Source organism: Bos indicus x Bos taurus, chromosome 3, assembly GCF_003369695.1.
Source record: "Bos indicus x Bos taurus breed Angus x Brahman F1 hybrid chromosome 3, Bos_hybrid_MaternalHap_v2.0, whole genome shotgun sequence".
NCBI classification, from domain to species: domain Eukaryota; kingdom Metazoa; phylum Chordata; class Mammalia; order Artiodactyla; family Bovidae; genus Bos; species Bos indicus x Bos taurus.
The window spans coordinates 23,096,716-23,119,438 of NC_040078.1; the positions used below are offsets into that span (position 1 = coordinate 23,096,716).

At 40.7% G+C, this 22,723-nt stretch overlaps 1 protein-coding gene across 16 annotated transcripts in view; it reads right to left on the bottom strand.

The window, feature by feature from the left end:
• Positions 1–22,723, bottom strand: part of PDE4DIP (phosphodiesterase 4D interacting protein) — a 238,549-nt gene that overhangs the window by 109,953 nt on the left and 105,873 nt on the right. For all 16 annotated transcript variants that reach the window (XR_003509972.1, XR_003509966.1, XM_027535547.1 and 13 more), the window contains 2 exons: positions 2,631–2,707; positions 38–161 (listed from right to left, as the gene is read on the bottom strand). Coding sequence is in view for 14 of the 16 variants with exons in the window: in XM_027535547.1 (XP_027391348.1) it covers positions 38–161; positions 2,631–2,707 (201 nt within the window). In the remaining 2 variants the exon portion in view is untranslated. The remainder of the gene's footprint in view (positions 1–37; positions 162–2,630; positions 2,708–22,723) is intronic.

The window sequence follows — 22,723 nt, forward strand, 5'->3', positions numbered from 1 at the left end:
AAGAGGTAAAAGGGGACCCGTAGCTGGGGATACTCACCTCTTGCAGAAGCTGGATCTTATTCTCCAGGAGCTCGTAAACATGCTCCGTCTCCTGCTGTCTCTCCTCAAACTGGCGCCGGAGCTCAGCTTCATTATGGCTGTTGATATTCTCTGCATCAGCGCTAAAACCACAGAACATCAGCCAGTCACAGCCAGCTATATAACTTAGCAAGTGGACCCACTCAGGCTGTTTCAGTAATTCTGAATCACACTGGTGAGAAGAAATTATTTGTGGAACAGCAATTATTCGTGGAACTGCTCATTCCAACTTTTCAGATAATCTTTTAGGAACTCTAATTTGTATTGCTTGTCAATCAGAATATAATACTTGACACCCAAGAAGATTCACTATTGCTACAGCTTTAAGAGGAAAAGCTTTCAGTTGAAAGGCAGGCAGTCATCAAATGGCTTAGAACTCAGCATCCATGTTCACTGCCACCTGTCCCTGGACTTTTCCATTTGGACTGCTCTCCCAGAGTCCTTTGCTCATTCCTTGATTTCTCGCTATTTGAATTTAGAGTGTTCCTTCCATTTAGGTTGCTGGAACAGAATATCCATTTGGACAGCCATAGAAAGGCTCTTGTCCTTTCTAGCCAGTAACCTGTAGACTGTCCTGAGTCTGGGCTACCTACCCAGAGTTCTATCCAGTTTCCCCATGGTCCCATGCAGAAAGTGGACATTTAATCTATGGAAGATCAGGGTTCTGGGCCAGCTTTGCTTCTCTGATGTCCTCAGGAATGAATGTCCAGGCACTAGCACGAAGCGGGTAAGGTGTCACCAGCTTATTTATAGCTGACAACAGCTGCCCTTAGATGTCTGAGGATTAGTGAAGGCAGTATCAGGTGCTGAATGATCTTAATTCCGGTTTGATTTTATTCCTGTTTTAAGCCATTTGTTGAGAACCACTGACCATCTTCTTGTTTTCAGGGTAGAGAGAACAATACTGAACCTTCACAGGCTCATGATAAATCAAAGGTGCTCTGTCCAAGCCCAGGAGTATTTTAATATTAGGCCCAAGAGGTTGTGTCCATGGCGACTAAATGGAGCTTCCTTAAAGATTATAGAATTCCTTGGTCGAAGTGGAGACTACTCAGCACTGTCCTGGAAACTATATTTATCTTGAGTTCATGTCATTATACAGCCTTTTGGGAATAGAAGGGTCTTTGTTGTACAAGTGATACCAGTCAAGAGAATAACCTAAGAACCCCCCTAAATAGGCAGACCTCAGGAATAATCAACTTTTACTTTGACTCCATATTCCTTGATAAATGTAATAGACAACAGCAAAGTACAATATCGTAAGATTGAAGTTACACATTTTCTGAGTAACTCAGTTAGCCAGGAATGCCTGATTTAATAGGCTACAGCTGTTGTGAAGGCAGAAGTGCCTTGAACTTGATGCCAGACGTTGTGGGTTCTGCCACTCATCTGCAAAGACTTTAACACTCTGTACCTTAGCTTTCTCATTTCTAAAAATAGGATAGTGCCACCTAATAAAAGGCTGAAATGATAATTAAAAATACACTATACAAATCTCAAAATTTATAACTCAATTGGTATTTCACATTTTCCTAAAATCTATAAGCTCATTTAATGCCTTAGTAAGTAATTGAGTAATATCAGCATACTGTGTACAGCTGAGTCTAGTTTGAGTATTCTAATATTACTGGACTATCACTCTATTAATTAAGTATCAAGAAATACTGTAGAGATAGAAGGAATGCCAGATCAGATTGAATATATACTGATTCTAGGACATAATCTGAAAATTTTTAGTAAAAATTTCAGTAACATTTGTCATTTAAAACTAAGGGGTTTTTAATTATAAAAGTAACCATGCTAATAATATTGGTATATAAAAATAATCAAGTCTTCTCCCTATCACAAATTCCAGTCTCACTCTCTTGAAGACAGCAATGTTAAAGTGTTTGGTATGTAACCCTGCAGTTTTTTCTATGCATACTCAACCAAGCACATGTACACATAGGGTGTTTGTCTTTACCCAAAGGGGCTTATATTCTAAGTATCACTCAGCACTTCACCCCTTACTTAGTGTATCAGGGACTTCCCACCTTGAAATGTTTTCAACCATTGTCCTATTGATGGATAGTTGTTTTCATTTTTTTTTGCCATTACAAAAAAATGATGTGGTTAATATCCTTATTTATTTATCCTTTTATGCTCATACTTTTATTTATAATGAATAGATTCCTTTTAGGAATTATTTGATCAAATAAAGTATTAATTTTTTACTTTCATAAGTAGTACTACATTCCAAAAATGTTACCACAATTTGCATTCTCACCAGCAGTATATGACAGTACCCATTTCCCCCAAATTCTGTGTCAACCCTGGATGCTCTTTGTAGATTACTGACTAAGTAGTTTATAGGCTTAGGGTTGATGACATTACAATCTACTTCAATGTCACTCAGACTTGCAGAGAGCCCGGAAAAGAAGGCCCCTTGTTTCAACTCCTGAATTGGATACAGCACTCAAATGCCAGAATTAAGGTTAAAGAATTTGGTTACAGCTAAATGAGCCAGACTCTGGAAAGAACCAAGAGTTCAACTAGTTCAGACTGCAACTCACCATGTTTTATCCGGATGCTGTCTCTTGTCCTGGAGTTCTCGTTTCAGGCTCTCTACTTCAACCTTCAGCTCGATGTTCTGAAAAGCAAACAGGCATTAATTATCATTAACTGCCACAGACACCTGGTTAGACAGAGAAAGACAAATATTATACGATACCACTTATATGTGGAGAAGGAAATGGCAACCCACTCCAGTATCCTTGCGTGGAGAATCCCATGGACAAGAGCCTGGTGGGCTCCAGTCCGTGGGGTCGCAAAGAGTCGGACACAGCTTGAGCGACTAACACACACATATGTGGAGTATAAAATATGACACAAATGAACTTATTTACAAAACAGAAACAGACTCACAGACATAGAAAACAAACTTATGATTACCAAAGTGGCGGTGGGAAGTAGGGATTAGAGTAAGGGATTAACAAATACATACCACTATACACACACATATCTGAATCACTTTGCTATACATCTGAAACTAACACAATATTGTAAATAACTAAGTAATTTTTTTAAATTTGCTATTATTACTTACAAAAACAATAGTTTTCCCTTCCTGACTGGGATAGCTGAAGTTCTCAGCCATAATCACATATTAAATTAATAATATGCCATACAAAGGAAAGAAAATAATGACACCAAAGGTGGAATATCCTGGGCACCTGCACACAAACAGATATTCAATCTAAACATTCTTCTTCTAAGTAAGTAGAAAAGAGGAATGAAAAGGAGGGGAAAAAAAATAAATACAGTTACTTCTCTAGGTTTTATCATTTTATCTATCCAAGCAAACAGACAATAAAGTTTATGAGCCTCATACAGAACTGCTAAAACAGTCTCGTCTTACAAGATTAGATTGTAAATCTTTTATTCTGGTGGATAACAATCAATTATTCTGGTGGATCAAGGTAATTTCATGGTAATTTCAAAATCTAACACATGGAAATGTAAGTACATTCCAATTTACAACATTAAATTTTAACCCTCTGTAACCATTCTCTTCAGAAAAATTCCTGCATAGTTAATCACATTTCTCCATTCTCCATTAGTAAATATTCAAATGTAAACTGTTAAATTCTATATACAGCTGAAGAGAATCTGAATTTAACTGTATTTGCTTATCTTATCACCAAATTTTGTCAGCTCTTTGTCAAGATACCTATGCAAATGTATGTACTCAAGAAAGAGGGGCTGGGGAGGAGAGACTCCCTCTCTTTCTACATGTCCCCAGAGGAGTATGGGGCTTCCCTTGTGGTTCCGCTGGTAAAGAATCTGCCTATAATGCTGGAGACCTGGGTTCAATCCCTGGGTCGGAAAGATCCCCTGGAGAAGGGAAAGGAAACCCACTCCGGTATTCTGGCCTGGAGAATTAGTATCTAGAACTAGAGTACTGGGCTAACAATGTTTACAGATTAACCGTGTTTAGTTAGATTTTCTCTTTGTTGGTAGCTTGTTTTGTTTCAGGAAACATCACTTGACTAGAATCTTAACACCAATCCATGTTAAACACAAAATTCTCCTGAACTGATTTCCATTATTGGTGCTTACTACAAAGTTCAATATACAATTAGGTTAAAAAAAAAAAAAAGAGAGAGAGAGTAACCAATTACCTGACTCCTTTCCAAGAATTTTTTTTAAAAAAGATTATCGTTTTATTTGACATACCATACCTTTTTTCCCCCTCCCCTTCCAGTTCTATTGAGATATATTTGACATACACCACTGTATAAGTTTAAAGGGTAGAGCATAATGACTTACATACATAATGAAATGAGCTTAGTAAACATTCATCATCCCATGAAAAGTGAAAAAGTGAAATGAAGTCGCTCAGTTGTGTCCAGCTCTTTGCAACCCTGTGGACTGTAGCCTACCAGGCTCCTCTGCCCATGGGATTCTCCAGGCAAGAATACTGGAGCGGATTGCCATTTCCTTCTCCAGGGGATCTTCCCGATCCAGGGATCAAACCCAGGTCTCCCACATTGCAGGCAGATGCTTTAACCTCTGAGCCACCAGGGAAGCCCATATAGATATAAAATTAAAGAACAGAAATTTTTTTCCAAGTCTTCAATTTTAACTCTATAAATTGATCCACTACTCATATAATCTACAATGTGGCTATTCCTTTTAAAAATAGAGGTTTAAAAAATTCTTCTCCAGTAGAAGCTGTGACACAGTGAATCCCTAAAAAACAAACAAACCACCTTTCTTAAAAATCAAGAGAAAATTTTTTGCCTGACCAGTTTAAAAAAAAATTTTTAATGCAAAATGTATCAATCCTTTCAGCATCAGAATAGATTCATTATTACCCACTATATTAATTAGGTGGAGAAGGAAATGGCAACCCACTCCAGTATTCTTGCCTGGAGAATCCCAGGGACAGAGGAGCCTGGTGGGCTGCCATCTATGGGGTGGCACAGAGTCGGACATGACTGAAGCAACTTAACATGTATGCATGCATTGGAGAAGGAAATGGCAACCCACTCCAGTATTCTTGCCTGGAGAATCCCAGGGACAGAGGAGCCTGGTGGGCTGCCATCTATGGGGTGGCACAGAGTCGGACATGACTGAAGCGACTTAGCATGTATGCACGCATTGGAGAAGGAAATGGCAACCCACTCCAGTATTCTTGCCTGGAGAATCCCAGGGACAGAGGAGCCTGGTGGGCTGCCATTTACGGGGTTGCATAGAGTTGGACACTACTGAAGCGACTTAGCAGCAGCAGCAGCAGCATATTAATTAGCAATAGTTTTCACACTATGTTCCACAAATAAACAATATTCTACCTACAACAACTAGAGAAAGAAGAACAAACAAAATCAACGTTCAGAAAACTAAGATCTTGGTATCCAGTCCCATCACTTCATGGCAAAAAGATGGGAAGACAATGGAAACAGTGGCAGACTTTATTTTCTTGGGCTCCAAAATCACTGCAGATGGTGACTGTAGTCATGAAATTAAAAGACGCTTACTGCTTGGAAGAAAAGCTATGACCAAGCTAGTGAAAAGTGAAAGTGAAAAGCACTCAGTCATGTCTGACTCTTTACGACCCCATGGAATTCTCCAGGCCAGAATACAGGAGTAGGGTAGCCTTTCCCTTCTCCAGGAATGACCAACCTAAACAGCATATTAAAAAGCAGAGACATTACTTGGCCATTAAAGGTCCGACTACTCAAAGCTATGGTTTTTCCAGTAGTCATGTATGGATGTGAGAGCTGGACTATAAAGAAAACTGAGTGCCAAAGAAATGATGCTTTTGAACTCTGGTGTTGGAGAAGACTCTTGAGAGTCCCTTGGACAGCAAGGAGATCAAACCAGTCCATCCTAAAGGAAATCAGTCTTGAATATGCATTGGAAGGACTGATGCTGAAGCTGAAACTCCAATACTTTGGCTGACTCATTTGAAAAGACCCTGATGCTGGGAAAGAATGAAGGCAGGAGGAGAAGGGGATGACAGAGGATGAGATGGTTGGATGGCATCACTGACTCAATGGACTTGAGTTTGAATAAACTCTGGGAGTTGGTAATGGACAGGGAGGCTTGGCGTGGTGCAGTCCGTGGAGTCACAGAGTCAGACACGACTGAGCCACTGAACTGAACTGAAACAGACTCACAGATTTAGAAAATAAATTTTGGTTACCAAAGGGGAAAGATTGGGGGAGGGATAAATTAGAAGTTTGGGATTAACAGATACACACCACTATATACAAAATTAGATAATCAACAATGACCTACTGATTAGCACAGGGAACTCTACTCGATACTCTGTAGTAATCTATATAGGAAAACAATTTGTAAAAGGATATACATATATATGGAAAACTGAATCACTTTGCTATACACCTGAAAATAACACAATACTGTAAATCAACTACACTCCAACATAAAATAAAAATTTAAACATATCCAAAGAGAAATGGTTTTACCTGATTAGTTCTTTAAAAAAGAGAACTTAAAAATTTTTTTATTTACTTATTTTTGGCTGTGCTCGTTCTTCATTGCTGCAGGGGCTTTTCTCTAGTTGCAGAGAGCAAGGGCTGCTCTCTAGTTACAGTGTGTGGGCTTTTCCTTGCAGTGGCCTCTCTTGTTGCAGAGTCCTAGGAAATTTGGGCTTTAGCAGGTGCACACAGGGGCTCAATAGTTGAGGCTCCTTGGTTCTAGAGCACTGGCTCAGTAGCCATGGCATACAGGCTCAGTTGTTCCACAGCATATGGGATCTTCCCAGATCCAGGATTGAACCCATGTCTCCTGCATTGGCAGGCAGATTCTTTACCACTGAGCCACCAGGGAAGCCCTAAAAAAATGTACTTAATGTAAAAATGTATTAATCATTTCATCATTAGATTAGAAGATTGCCTGTTTTCTAAGTCAATAGTTTGCACACTGTCCCACCAATATTCCACAAGACACTTTTAGGAGTGGGGGAGGGAGAAGTTTAAATTGAAAAAGTGTGGTCACAGCCTGAGAGTGTTAAAATAGTCTGCTTTGACTCTTGCAGGCCCCCCTCTCTTCCATTGTTAACAACACTCAGTGGGGAAACAGGTCATGTGGGGAATCATGAAGATGTGTAACATATATTTCTTACACTTGGTATATGCTTGTAGTCCAGCTGAGAAAAGCAAAGTTCCAAGGTATGGATTTAAAATGCTAAAGGCAATGATTGATGAGGAAGTACAGGATATAGCCTAACCCAAAGAAGGTTTAATGTCTGGATAAAGAAAGTCACTGTAGATGAGTAAATATGATAGAAATTGCTATACAATCCATTCAATAGGTCACTTATTTCAAGCACAAATATTTTACATAGCAACATTCTAGAATAATTGAAAAAATTTTATCCATGATTTAATAAATAAACAAAATGTGGTATATCCATACAATGGAATGCTGTTTGGCCATAAAAAGGAATGCTATATGCTACAACATGGCTGATCCTTGAATACATTATGCCAAGCAAAAGCAGTCACAAAGCCACACATTGTATGATTCCATTTATATGAAATGTCCAGAGTAGACAAATCCAGAAAAATAAAGTCCATTGGTGATTGACTCAGGCTGGGGGAATTGGGGAGTGATGTTTAATGGGGAGGGGGTTTCCTTGTGGAGTGATAAAAATGTTCTAAAATTTACTGCCTTGATATTTGCACAACACTGAATATTCTAGAAACACTGATGTATACATTAATTATACACTTTAAATGAATGAATTGATGTGGTATGTGAATTTTATTTCAATTAAATTGCTATAAAATATTTTCAAAACCCCCAGGAAGTTACAGTGGTTATAATTAAATGGTAACAATGATTATATATTGTATATCATACATGCTCTTAGAACAGTCAGCACCTAAGGAACATCATTATTGTATCTGAACTAAAGAGCAAAACTATACCTTGCCTTCAAGCATTTCTAGTGGAGGTTGGCACTGGGTATTTCAAAATCTCTTTCCAATCCTGGCCCTCCTCTCCAGCCCCCACAGTTACCACCCTATGAGGTACCCCTTCCTTATCCCTGGGATAAGAATGAATAGTCTCAAAACTGATCTCTCCAACCTCAGTCTCTCTGTAACAGGAGGGAAAGGGACAGGGCACAACTTTTCACAGAATGACACAGCCCAAGGACACAACATAAATCACAAGAATCAAATGGGCTCAAGATGACAGACATGTCGACTTTAAGTAGACCTTGATCCTCAATTAGCAAGCTAAATGACACACCCAGAGGCACCATGACAGTCCCAAGGCACTGTCAAAAGACCAAGGAGTGGGCAGTGGCCCAATTCCTGGAAATTTCCACCCCTTCCCCAAAATAGTTGGAATAATCCTCCCACTCATTCAGTTCAGTTCAGTTCAGTTGCTCAGTCGTGTCTGACTCTTTGCTACCCCATGGACATCAGCACGCCAGGCTTCCCTGTCCATCACCAACTCCCAGAGCTTGCTCAAACTTATGTCCACTGAGTTGGTATGCCATCCAATCATCTCACCCTTTGTCGTCCCCTCCTCCTGCCTTCAATCTTTCCCAGCATCAGGGTCTTTTCAAATGAGTCAGTTCTTTGCATCAAGTGGCCAAAGTATTGGTGTTTCAGCTTCAGCATCAGTCCTTCCAATGAATATTCAGGACTGATTTCCTTTAGGACTGACTGGCTGGATCGCCTTGCATTCCAAGGGACTCTCTAGAGTCTTCTTCAACACCACAGTTCAAAAGCATCAATTCTTGGGCGCTCAGTTTTCTTTATGGTCCAACTCTCACATCCATACATGACTACTGGAAAAACCATAGCTTTGACTAGATGGACCTTTGGCTGGCAAGGTAACATCTCTGCTTTTTAATATGCTGTCTAGGTTGGTCATAGCTTTGATTCCAAGCAGCAAGCGTCCTTTAATTTCATGGCTTCAGTCATCATCTGCAGTCATTTTGGAGCCCAAGAAAATAAAGTCTCTCACTGATTCCATTGTTTCCCCATCTATTTGCCATGAAGTGATGGGACTGGATGCCATGATCTTAGTTTTCTGAATGTTGAATTTTAAGCCAATTTTTTCACTCTCCTCTTTCACTTTCATCAAGAGGCCCTTTAGTGGCTCTTCACTTTCTGCCATAAGGGTAATGTCATCTGCGTATCTGAGGTTATTGATATTTCTCCTGGCAATCTTGATTCCAGCTTGTGCTTCATCCAGCTTGGCATTCTGCATGATGGTGGCTCAGACAGTAAAGCATCTGTCTACAATGCAGGAGACCTGGGTTCGATCCCTGGGTTGGGAAGGTCCCCTGGAGAAGGAAATGGCAATTCACTCCAGTACTATTGCCTGGAAAATCCCATGGACAGAGGAGCCTGGTAGGCTACAGTCCATGGGGTTGCAAAGAGTCGGACACGACTGAGCGACTTCACTTCACTCACTCTGCATAAAAGTTAAATAAAGCAGGGTGACAATATACAGCCTTAATGCACTCTTTTCCCAATTTGGAACCAGGCTGTTGTTCCATGTCCAGTTCTAACTGTTGCTTCCTGACCTGCATACAGATTTCTCAGAAGGCAGGTCAGGTGATCTGGTATTCCCATCTCTTTCAGAATTTTCCACAGTTTGTTGTGATCCACACAGTCAAAGGCTTTGGTGCAATCAATAAAGCAGAAGTAGATGTTTTTCTGGAATTCTCTTGCTTTTTCTATGATCCAATGGATTTGGCAATTTGATCTCTGGTTCCTCTGGCTTTTCTAAATCCAGCTTAAACATCTGGAAGTTCACAGTTCACATATGGTTGAAGCCTGGCTTGGAGAATTTTCAGCAGTACTTTACTAGCATGTGAGATGAGTGCAATTCTGGACATTCTTTGGCATTGCCCTTCTTCGGGATTGGAATGAAAACTGACATTTCCAGTCCTGTGGCCACTGTTGAGTTTTCCAAATTTGCTGGCGTATTGAGTGCAGCACTTTAACAGCATCATCTTCTAGTATTTGAAATAGCTCAACTGGAATTCCATCACCTCCTCTAGCTTTGTTTGTAGTGATGCTTCCTAAGGCCTACTTGACTTTGTGTTTCAGGATGTCCCACTCATTAGCATATGAAATTACCCAGCCTATAAAAACTAACCACGTCATATTTTGTAGCCACACTTGGCCTCTGCAATGGCCCACACTCTGTATGTGGAGTGTGCTTCTCTCTGAATCTGAATAAATCCACTTCTTACCTATACTTTGTCTCTCACTGAATTCTTTCTGTGATGAGACATCAAGAACCTGAGCTTCATTTCCATGCTAAGTCCTTCCAGTCATGTCCGACTCTTGCAACCCCATGTACTGTAGCCCGCCAGGCTCCTCTGTCCCTGGGATTCTCCAGGCATGAATACTGGAGTGGTTTTCCATGCCCTTCTCCAGGGGATCTTCCTGACTCAGGAATCGAACCTGCATCTCTTGTGTCTCGTGCTTTGGCAGGCAGGTTCTTTACCACTAGTGCCACCTGGGAGCTTCATTAGGTCCTGAGTTTTGGCTGGGTTTGAGTACTGGTCACGTAGGTTCAAGTCCGAATCTGAGGTAAATGATTTCATCTCCACCATTTAAATTTCCCTAAAGTACATCTCTAATTAGTTTACTGCCTTTACTCAGAAATCTTTTCAAGGTTTTTAATTGAATAGAAATTAAATTTTACACAACTCAGCTTGAGAATGGAATCTACTCAAAACTGGACCTCAACTTACCTATCCGACTTTATCTGCCATCACACTCCACTAGCCCAGCTGGTGTTCTCCCACACGTCCTATGCTTTCCAACTAACACGTCACTATTCTCCCTTCAGCTTCATCATTCAATGCCATGTCCCGTGAGGCCTTACTTCACCTCCCCCTTAAAAATCATTTCTTTTGCCTCTAATTTTTCACAATTATCATTCTTTTTATATTTCAATATTGACACACCATATAATGCTTTGTCTTTCTACCTGCCCTTTTACACTTCTGAATGACAGATTCCCTTGGGATAGAGAAAAACGATGGTGTGGTGGAACCAGCCAGATGTGATGACAAGCATGTCATCTTAATGCCTTTCAGCTCTGTGACGCTGGAACATGGGTTTTAGGACAGGAGACCTCAGGAGGCAGAAATCCCTTTCTGCCACTTACTAACTGGTGACCTTTTTTGTGTAAGTTACTTGACCTCTTAGAACCTAATTTCGTCATCAATAAAATGGGATTATAAACATTACCTTGAGGGGTCTAGTGAGGGGTAAATGAGATAACCCAAATACCCAGCACAGTGCCTGATTCAAACAGCTGGAGGCTGTGACTAAGTGACGCCTTCAGTGCTTTGCAGCTGTGTGTGTAGTAAGTACGCTGGATGAGTGAGCTAACCAGCCAACCATCCAACCAAGCAACAGGAACACATGCACACAGGCAGAAGGATGATAATATGTTTGTTGGAGAAAAAGGAGATTGGATAATGCTGTCTGAGTGTGCTGTGGTGTGCTCAGTTATGTCTGACTCTTCGCTACCCTATGAACCGTAGCCCTCGGGGCTCCTTTGTCCATGGGGTTTTCCAGGCAAGAATACTGGACTGGGTTGCCATTTCTTCCTCCAGGGAATACTTTCAAAGCAGGGATCAAACCCATGTCTCCTGCATCTCCTGCACTGGCAGGTGAATTCTCTACCACTGAGCCACCAGGGAAGCATGCATCTCTTAGAGAATATTTAAAGTTTAAAACAGAGAAGGACTTTGAAGGCTTCAAATAAACAGTGTTTTGTACACTTTTTTTGTGTGTAAGTATTTAAAACACTTTTTATCTGAAGTCTTTAAAAGACCTCTGTTTTAAACTGTGAATATTCCCTAAGAGGTATATTATTAACCCACTGAAGATAACAGGTTGCTAAAACTGAGACATGAAATGGAAAAATAACTTGCCCCAGCTCAACTCAAGTCACTAGTGGAATTACCAAACACAGCTTAGAATTCCAGCCTCCTCTTCTACCTTTCATCCTCTCCCATAAAAGGGAGAAGCATTCTAGTCCTGTGCCTAGTCTTCTCCAAGACTCAGAAGCACTAATTAAGATTTCCAGACCTTAAAATGGGCAGTTTAGAGAGAAAGGTGAGCATGGACCAAAGATTAGATGGTATTAGAAAATGATCTTAAATTGGTCCAGCCACTATGGAGAACACTAGGGAGTTTCCTTTAAAAATGAAACACAGAGTTCCTGTGGGCTTCCCTAGTGGTTCAGTGGTAAAGAATCCTCCAGCCAATGCAGGAGACTTGAGTTTGATCCCCGGGTCAGGAAGATCCCCTGGAGAAGGAAATGGCAACCCACTCCAGTATTCTTGCCTGGAAAATCCCATGGACAGAGGGGCATCATAGGCTACAGTTCATGGGTTTGCAAAGAGTCAGGCACAACTTAGCGACTAAACAGCAATAACAAAAGAGCTGTTGCAGGGAAGAGCCAATTCTGACTCCACGTTGGATTTGTTTCTTTGACTTTAACCTTTGCTTGTCATTGCTTTTGTTATTATAACTGTACATAATTGCTTGCCTCAGGGAACTCTGCCCCTCTGACTGACTGTTAAACTAGAGTGCCTTTGTTCAGCTCACAGGGAGATAATCTAATTCTGGTGGCTCAGAGGGTAAAGCGCCTGTCTGTAATACAGGAGACCGGGGTTCGATCCCTGGGTTGGGAAGATCCCCTGGAGAAGGAAATGGCAGTCCACTCCAGTATTCTTGCCTGGAAAATCCCATGGACAGCAGAGCCTGGTAGGCTACTGTCCATGGGATCGCAAAGAGTCAGACGCGACTTCACTTCACCTGTGAATAGGCTTCCCTGGCGGCTCAGATGGTAAAGAAGTTCAGAAGACCTGAGTTCAGTCCCTGGGTTGGAAAGATCCCTAGAGAAGATAATGGCTACCCACTCCAGTATTCTTTGAACAGAGTATTCCATGGGGTTGCAGAGAGTCAAACAAGAGTACACAGCTGGACAACTGACATTTTCACCTGTGAATGGTTGCAACAAAGAGATTAACATATTCCCACCATAAGGTTGGCCATTCTAGGAGAGATTTGCAAGAAAACGGTCTTCTTACTTTACTTCCTCAACTCCTCTCCATCTCTGTTCTATGAAAGAATCTGGCATACAGACCCTGACAAGATGGTTATTTCGAGACATTAATTTGCCATCTTCTTGGTCACTCATATTCCTTGCCTCAACATCTTGTCTCCAATCTATTGGCCTGTCGTGTAGTGAGCAGATGTCAATGTTCATTGCAGCACTATTTACAATAGCCAAGACATGGAAACAGCCTGAATGTCCACTGACAGAAGAATGGATAAAGAATATGCAATATCTATACACAATGGACTATTACTCAGCCATTAAACAGAATGAAATAATGTCATTTACAGCAACAAGGATGGGCCTAGAGATTTTCATATTAAGCAAAGTTAAGTCAGACAAAGAGAAATATCATACATTATCACTTATATGTGGAATCTAAAAAATGATATAAATGAACTTATTTACAAAACAGAAATAGACTCACAGACCTAAAACACAAACTTATGATTACCAAAAGGGAAAGAAAGGTGGGGGCAGGGATAAATTAGGAGGTTGGGATTAACATTTCCACACTTCTATAAATAATAAACAAGCACCGACTGTATAGCACAGAGAACTCTACTCAATACTCTGTAATGACCTATATGGGAAAATAATCTGAAATAGAACAGATATATGTATATGTATAACGAAATCTCTGCAGTATATGTGACACTAAAACATTGTAAATCAACTATACTCCAATGCAAAATTTAAAAATAAAGACAATTATTACATTAAAAAAATAAATTATGTTATGGTTAAAACAAAGCCCTTATTGGTTAGATGTACATTCTGACATCTTTCCAGATGCAGTTCTGTGATGTCTGACAGTTGCTGTGAGGAACCAAGAGGACAGAGTCAACAGGATGCTGGTAACTGTTGAAGTTGGTGACAGGTACATGGGTCCCCATACTCAGGATAGGTACATGGGAGCGCTGTTCATTTTATCATTATCTGCTTTTGAAAATTTTCCTAATGAAAAATCAGGAAGCGTATTTTCATCATGAAAAGGTAGATGTCCATATTCTTTATTACTTTTACCTCTGGAATTCTCTAAATTATGGTCACAGATAGCAAAGAACACCTGGCTCCCTATACCTGTAGCAGCCCCTTTTAGCCACGGACTTACATAAAACAGTGGTGCTGAGTCTATTTCCCAGTACTGAGGGATAAAGAAAATACACCTGCCTCTTAAACCTGGGGGACTCAGAATACAACTTGGTCACGGGGAGAAAAGATCTGCAGAAATAAATGAGAAGCAAGGTTCTTCAGAGAAGAACCTGCAATTTCTTCAACTGGGCAGACCAAACTAATAAAAGCACAGTTCTCTCACTTGCCGCCTACCCTCTTTCCAGTCTCCTTCAACTCTCACCCTGCCTCACACTCTCTCCTTTTCCCTCCCCCTCCCCCACTCACCTCACCCAGCTGGAACAGACCCTTCTGGTCTGACACAGTGATGTCATCGGTCATTACCCAGTGGCTATCTCCTGAAAACCAGAGTTCTGAGTGATAATAGTTTATGGCAAGAGTTTCCAAGACTCTGCTGACCTTCGGTGGGGCCACCTTCTTCAACTCGAAAAAAAGGGCGTCTGCTGATTGAGGAATCAATCATACAAGTGCCCTTGGACACCACCAAGGCTTTGTCTGAGCTGCTCTTAGCCTGTGATGTCTTCTGTCTTCTTTCTAAAACTGTTCTTAATTACATGCATGCTTGTGCATGCGCAATTGCTCTGTTTAAACATCCCCACCCCACCCCCTCCAGGAAACTGCCCAATCCCCAAGTCAGAACTTAACAACTCATTTCTCTTCACTCTCACTGAACTTTGTCACTAAAACAACTATAATTTTGTATCCATACTAAGACTCTTCTGAAAGTGAAAAGAGGTGCTGTCACAAATATACCAGAACAACCAGCAAAATCAGGACTGTTCTGAGTAAACCAGGACTCTGTCATCTGACACCTATCTCTAGCACAGCACTCACCTCACTCTGCTTTGATTAGGTATATAAAATGTCTGGCTCCCTGTCTAGATTTTAATCTAGAGAAGTACTTTGCCCTCAGTGCATGCCAGCGTGCATGCTAAGTCACCTCAGTCATGTCTGACTCTGTCCAGCCCCATGGACTGCAGCCTGTCAGGCTCCTCTATCCATGGGATTCTCTAGGCAAGAATACTGGAGGGTGTTCTTGGTTGCCCAGCCTTCCTCCAGGGAATCTTCCCAACCCAGGGCTCAAACCCACATCTCTTTTGTCTCCTGCATTAGCAGGTGGGTTCTTTACTACTAGTTCCACCTGGGAAGCCCTCAGTAGCTCTCAGTATATGTTTATGGAATAAACCCTTTATCATCTGTCTTAAATTGCTAACTTACATGTTCGTTACAGTGTTTATCCTCAGATTGGTGTGTGTGTGTGGGTGTGTGAGTGTGTGTTGTGTGTGTTGTGTATATCAACTAATCCTCAAGCACTTTGGGGGAAGAGACTATGTCTTATCTTATATTTCATAGTTTGCTTAGTCAGGGGAAGAGCAAGAATTCAAAAAATGAAAAAGAAAGTTTGACAGCATACCAGTATACATTCATTGACAAAATCAGCAAGTAAGCTATGTATCAGAGATTAACACTTGCAAGAAACAAAGTGCTTTTCGATGTGCTAAGAAGTGAATTAGGGTCAATGAATGAAGGAAATGAGTATTACATCAGTAGGAAACAAGCCAGGGAGAAGCAGGCCTTCCATAGAAGAGCCTTTATTTGGAACAAAAGTAAATATGGCCAGATCTTACTCTAAATCAATTCTGTGAACTATAGGAATTCCAAAAAAAAAAAAAAGGAATTCAAAAATTATAGTAGTTTAATAGGAGGAAGAGTCTCAAACTCTTGACAGCAGATCCTCTTATAATTTGATTATTAACCCAAATGGAAAAGTGACTCTGGTGGATGGGTTTTATTTTAAAATGATTTCTTCTCTTTTTAGAATGATATCCCTTCTAGGAAAAATGTGGTTCAGAAATATTTTTTGTTCCCAGTGTATTTCTTTTCCAGACTTCTCTGATACCCCTGGGGCAAAGCATTAGCTCTATAACACAGGATGAAGTACTGAATATTTTCATAAGGGGTTCTTCAATCTGTCTCCAACAAGGGACAAAGGGTTGGTCCCTACACAATCCCTAGAAACAACATTTTAGTAGCTTCCAAGTGAGTTGTTTTGTAGATGAGGTTTCTTTTCACTCACCTAATTTTAAAACAAAAATAGAACCCTAGAAGGTCTAAAGATGTGGCTCTTTCATTAACTGTGTGACCTTAGACTAGCCACCTCCAGAGCTTTATATTTTTATCCAATCAATTAATTTGAATCTCCCTCTTGCCCGTAAGAATGATAATACCACTTGCATTGCTCATCTTCTCTGTTGATGTGAGATGTTTAGCCATAAGGTGTTCAAATGCAAATCATGGAAGTTCTCAGACCCTCAGATGGAGGAAAGACTTTATTCAGAGATGCAATTCCTGCCTTTGTACAGATTCCAGGTTCACTGCCATTCACGAGTGCAGTTAAGCCCCACATTAGACACGTAGGCTGTCCCAGCATACGACAAGAAGAGCTCACTGCCAGGGAAAGACAGTAGGGTGCTGTGTCCCCAGACTCAGTAATCAGAAGACTACAAGGCCAGGCACTCTCCTGCCAGAGACTGCTTTAGTGTCCAGTTCCCCAAAGATATGGAAAAAAAACAAGTGGAAAGTTTCAATTTATACAATACAAAATACAAGGACCTACATCCAGATGGCAGAACCCTTTCAGGTCACTCTTTCAAGCCCAACCCACATCAGTCCATTGTAGAGGCCCGAAAACGATACCAATCCCTCCCAGCCCAATTTACCTTGATGAGACAAACACAGACATCCACCTGTGAGTAAGCACTGAGGCTTACTTCTAAGTGGCCAGGTTATTTGGATTCAGCCAGAGTGCACGTGTGTATATGTGCGTGTGTGCATACCTGTGAGAAAGGGAGACAGAAAGGGTGCTGCTTGGACAGAGACAGGTAGCTAATTTGTGAGATGGTAACATTTGTTTATTCACTTTTTTTAAATCAAAAATTTACTGAGCTTCTCCTTTGTATATGTAAGGCACTCTAATAAGTACTAAAAAGAGCAAGGCAGACACAATCAGTCCTCAGGGAATTTCCAGCCTATGGGGCAATCAAACAGACAATTATAGTAGACTGTGATAAACAAGAGAGACCCAGAATCAAATAGATGTATGGTAACACACACAGGTGGCAGATATAAATAGTAGCAGACACATAAATCAATGCAAATCCATCCTATAACTCCTAGCTTCAGCCTCCAAAGAAATGTCCCTAGACTTAACTCAAGATGTGTCGTACCTTGAGTTGCCCTTCCCAGTTACCCAGTTCTAATCTTTTAGGGAGGAGGAATATAAACCCAAAACTACTGAGCTGCCAAGGGAAAATAAAGAATCCTATACTTAGTGCAGTGGTTTGGCGAAGAGTACAGACTTTCGAACTAAATCGGCCTGGGTTCAAATACTTACTCTGTCACATTGCACTAGGTTGAATTATACGAAAGTGCAGATATTCAACCTTTTTTTTTTTCCTATGATTTCACATAGTTCCACAGAGTTCATCCTCTATATTCTAAGCAAATTATTTAACCTAAGCTGTAGTTTCTTCAGGTTCTTATAATCACCAACTTTCAGGGATACAGTGAAAATTAAATGAAAAGATGTAAATAAAAATACTTCATATAATAGGTGTTCAATAAATATTAGTTTCCCCAAAGGTAGTAAAATGTATGAATCATAAGGAGATTTCTGGTGAACCCTGAATTTAGAAACTCAAGAAAGAAAGATTAAAATTAGGCTAAATGATAAAATGATAGATTAAAATTTTGGATTTTGATGTGGGGGAGGTTGTGTGTTGGGAGAGGGGCAGGGGACATATGAGAATTCTCTGTGCCTTCTGTTCAGTTTTGCTGTGAACCTAAAACTGCCCTAAAAAAAAATAAAATTAATCTTAAAATATGGGGAAAGATATGAAGTGTCCTGGGCATGCTTTATTTAGACTCTGAACTCAGAGGTCCCAATATACACACTGCCTTGGTGTTCACAATGATCTCCAACTTAAAACTCTTCTTAGTCCCTCTGTTAAAATCTTGGTCGAGTCCCAGAAGCCTCTGTTGATCTGGCCCAACTGAGCTAGCAAGTGAGAAAACATCTATATAAATACCAGTGATCTCAGTAAGTCTCTCCCCGTCCCCAGCACATTCCTTAGCAGGACGAACCTCTCCCTCTCGACCGGAGCCTTTCTGTTCACAAATAGGACTGGCTGGGCCTAATTTAGAAAAGTGCAGGCCTCTTATGAAAGTCAGGGGTGAGGCTGGAGCCCCTGCAATCCCAGGACACCTTGTGTGGAGACAGGAACCCGGCCTCACAGAAGGTGCTGAAAGGAGTGCTCAGAATGACTAGTTTCCATCAGCTGTTTAGAAACTGGAGTTCAGAGGAGCCATCTTGTGCTTTAATTTCCCTTTGGGCAGCAGGTATAGAAGTGGGATAAGTGGAAATTTACTTTGAAGTTATAAAGCATAAAAAATATATTAATTCTTCTGCAGATAAGTTGGTGTATAAACTTAGGCCTCCTAAATATTTTAAAATTCTCTGTGGCACCTAACATGATCTGACATTTATCCCAAAATTCAGCTCTCAGTTCTAGATTGACAATTGCTTTGATCTACTTTCCAAAAAAATAATGCCACTCATTGGTGTTCTGCAAAATCCAGGACAGTTTTTCTTACACTGAAACTTACACTACAAAATGGGATCTAAGTTCTAACACTTGGCAGTCACTGCTCCCTTGGACGCCTAGCTGTGTTCTGAAGTCCTAGTATCAGGCAACTCCTCCGAAGTTATATCTGTGCCTGAGACCAGAGAGAAATTAAGGCTGAAGATGTTAAGCTGTGTCATCCATGATGGCAGTTATTGAACACTTCAGGTGTGCCTACTCTAAAATGAGATGTGCCATAAGGATTTCAAAGACTTAATACAACACTGGATTGCAAAGACTAACTGCAACAAAAGAATACAGAATCTTAATAATTTTTAATGCTGATTTCATGTTGAACTGATATTTTGACTATGTTCTTAACATTAACTGACTTTTAATGTGGCCACTAGAAAATTTTAAATCACATCTGTGGCTTACGTTAAATTTCTCTTGGACAGTGCAGCTCTAAAAATGTTAGGAAAAAAAGAGGCACTAGTGCATTAAATGCAGGACATGTCCTACTAGCGTGGATGACCACAATTAATCCCATGGTCTAAGAGTAAATGAGGACATGTCCTACTAGCGTGGATGACCACAATTAATCCCATGATCTAAGAGTAAATGAGGACATGTCCTACTAGCGTGGATGACCACAATTAATCCCATGGTCTAAGAGTAAATGAGGACATGTCCTACTAGCGTGGATGACCACAATTAATCCCATGGTCTAAGAGTACCTGTATGAATTTTTTGCGCTTGTGGTATTCATCAATCAGGGCTTCCCAGGTGGCTCAGTGGTAAAGAATCCACCTGCCAATGCAGGAATTGTGGGTTCAGTCCCTGGGTGAGGAAGATCCCCTGAAGGATGAAATGGCAACCCACTTCAGTATTCTTGCCTGAAAAAATCCCATGGACAGAGGAGCTGGACAGGTTATTGTCTATGGGGTCACAAGAAAGTCAGACATGACTTAGTGACTAAACTCCAACAACATGATATTCATCAATCAACAAAATACAGAAGTGACTCTAACTAATTATAAATGGACCAAAATTATTTAGAGGGTGATAACAGGCACCACACTGAAGGACTGAGATCACAATACTACTCAAATTATGCTCAGACACTAAACTGCCAGTGTCAGGGGGCAGGGACTCCCTCTATCTTCTCACCACTTTATCCCCATTACTAGCATGATGCCCACACACAGAAGTGCCCAAACATGGAAGATAATTATATATTTATCAAATGAATGGGTACTGTTAAAAATAGAAACATAACTCAGTCTTCAAACAATTCTCACTGTAAAGAATTTTCTCTGAACTGTTTCTTTTCTCTATTTGTTCACTTCCTACTTCTGCTAACCGTTCTCCCGGAGAGATTTCTGAGTTCCAGGAAGAGTTGGAGATTCACCTGGAGTACTCCAAAGCCAGTCTATGGGCTCTCTGGTGGAGGAGACAGCCAAGGATGGAAAGAAGGTCTCCTCTTTCACCTGTGAAGATGAGCCTTTTTGCAGCTTCCAGGGTGTTTGCAATCAATCAACACAAACTTTCTGAGTCTCGATTATGGGCTCAACAATGTTGAAGAGAATGTTGAACGCAATAGAGTAAGTTGGAGATCAATCCAACCCATGAAGTGTTTATAATCTAGAAGGAGAGATAAAAAATGTATACACAGAAAGATAATTGCCAGCCAGGGGTTAAACACATGTGCCAAATTATGTATCTAAACTCCAATGTCTAAAAGAGTGCAAAGAGTAAAAGATGGTTTCAGGCAGTGGTGATGAGGAAAGGTCCACCTGGGAAAGTGGAATCTAAGTTGGACTCTGAAACCTGAGTAGGGTTTGAATAAGCAGAGAAAAAGGATACAGGTATTCCAGGTGTGAACAAGGATGTATCAGCAGGAATTGACACACGTGAGGGAGACTGAATCACTCTAGGAACATGTCTTAAAATACCTAGTGAGAGAATAATGCTTGCTTCCTACTTCACTGAGAATATTGAAGTTACTAGAAGAAAACCCTTGACAGTCTCCTACCATCATATCTATCCATCTACCAGCATCTGTTCTCACAAACTTTCTGCTTGTGGCCACAGGTCAGCTAGCCAAGCTCCTATCTAAAGCCAAACCTTCCACTTAAGCATTAGGTCCCATTCTCTCTACTTCTCAAAAACAATATCCAGAAAGTCTTCTCCATCAATATTTTACTTTGTATAGGAAAATTCTATTGGTATACAACATGCTATTATTATTCATCTATCTTTTAAAAAGTCTTGTATGGACTCTTCACCCTTGTCACTGTTCCATTTCTTTGCTCTCCTTTGCAACAAAACTCAACACAATCAGTCATACTCATTGACTCCAATTCCTCTCCTGCCATTTTTTTGTTAAACTGACTGCAGTCAGGCTTTTGCCTCTACCACTCTATGAAAACATTCATGTTGCAAAATCCAAAGGTCAATTCTTAGTCATCATGCACTTGAGCAATGAGCAGCACTTCAAAAGGTTGATCCCTCTCTCTTCCACTGTATGTTCTCTTTACTTGGCTTCTGGGATCTACACTCTGTGGGTTTTCTTCCCACTTCACCAGTTACATATTCTCCATTTCCTTTGCTGATGCTTCCTCCTCTCCTCAAACTATCAACATAATCTGGGGCTTAGTCTTTGATCCTTTTATCTTCTGCATTGGTAGATCTAACTCCCTTAGCAATCTGTACAGTTAAAAAGGAGTAAACTACTGACACAAATAACATGGATGAACATCAGAATCATTATGCTCAGTGCAAGAAGCCCAACTCTAGACTCTATGATTCTACTCCTACAAAATTCTAGAATAGAGAAAAACTAAGCTGTAGACAGAAAGCAGATCAATGGTTTTCAGCAGTCCAAGATATAAAACAACTAGCACCAGTGGGACACACGGCAACTTTAGAGGGGGATGGAGATGTTTCAGTTCTGGGGTAATTGTTACATGGGTGTATATATTTGTTAAAATTCAAACTGTACACTTTATTAAGTTGATTTAAACAAAAAGATGAAAGGAAAACAGAACTGAAAAAGGATATGGCCATGCAAATAGCCAAATACAAAGGGTGAGTAAGGAGCTCAGCACCAGGACCACCAGTGAGGTGGAGGCACTGCCTCAGGTCAGCCTTAAGGGCTGTAAATGCTTCAACTGTAAAACACAGGCATAAATCTTCCTCCATTGGTCATTCTTGTGTTTATTGACTCCCCATCCCATCTCATATCTGTAAAACAAAGTCACAAAAAGGTATGGAAGGATCACGTGGTGGACAGACTCTAACAGGGCTCCCCATGATCCCTGCCTTCATGTTCATGCTTTTGTGTAATCCCCACCCCTCGAAGTTTGGCAGGGTGTATAACTTGCTTTCAACCAATAGCATACGGCAAAGGTGACTGACTTCCCCTAGAGCTTCTCCTTGCTGACTTGATGAAGTAAGCAAACATGTGGGGAAAGTCCACATGGCAAGGAACAATACAAGGCTTCAAAGAACTGTGGGCAGCTCTAGCCAAGATCCAGCAAGAAGTCTGAGCCCTTAATCCTACAAGGAAATAAATTCTGCCAACAACTCGAGTGAGCTCAGAGGCAGATTCTTCCCTAGTCAAGCCTCCAGATGAGAATTCAGACTGGCCAGTTCTTTGATTGTAGCCTAGTGAAGCCCTAAGCAGGCAAGTTGGCTAAACTGTGCATGAGGACTTCCCTGGTGGCCCAGTGGCTAAGACTCCATGCTCCCAATGCAGGGGA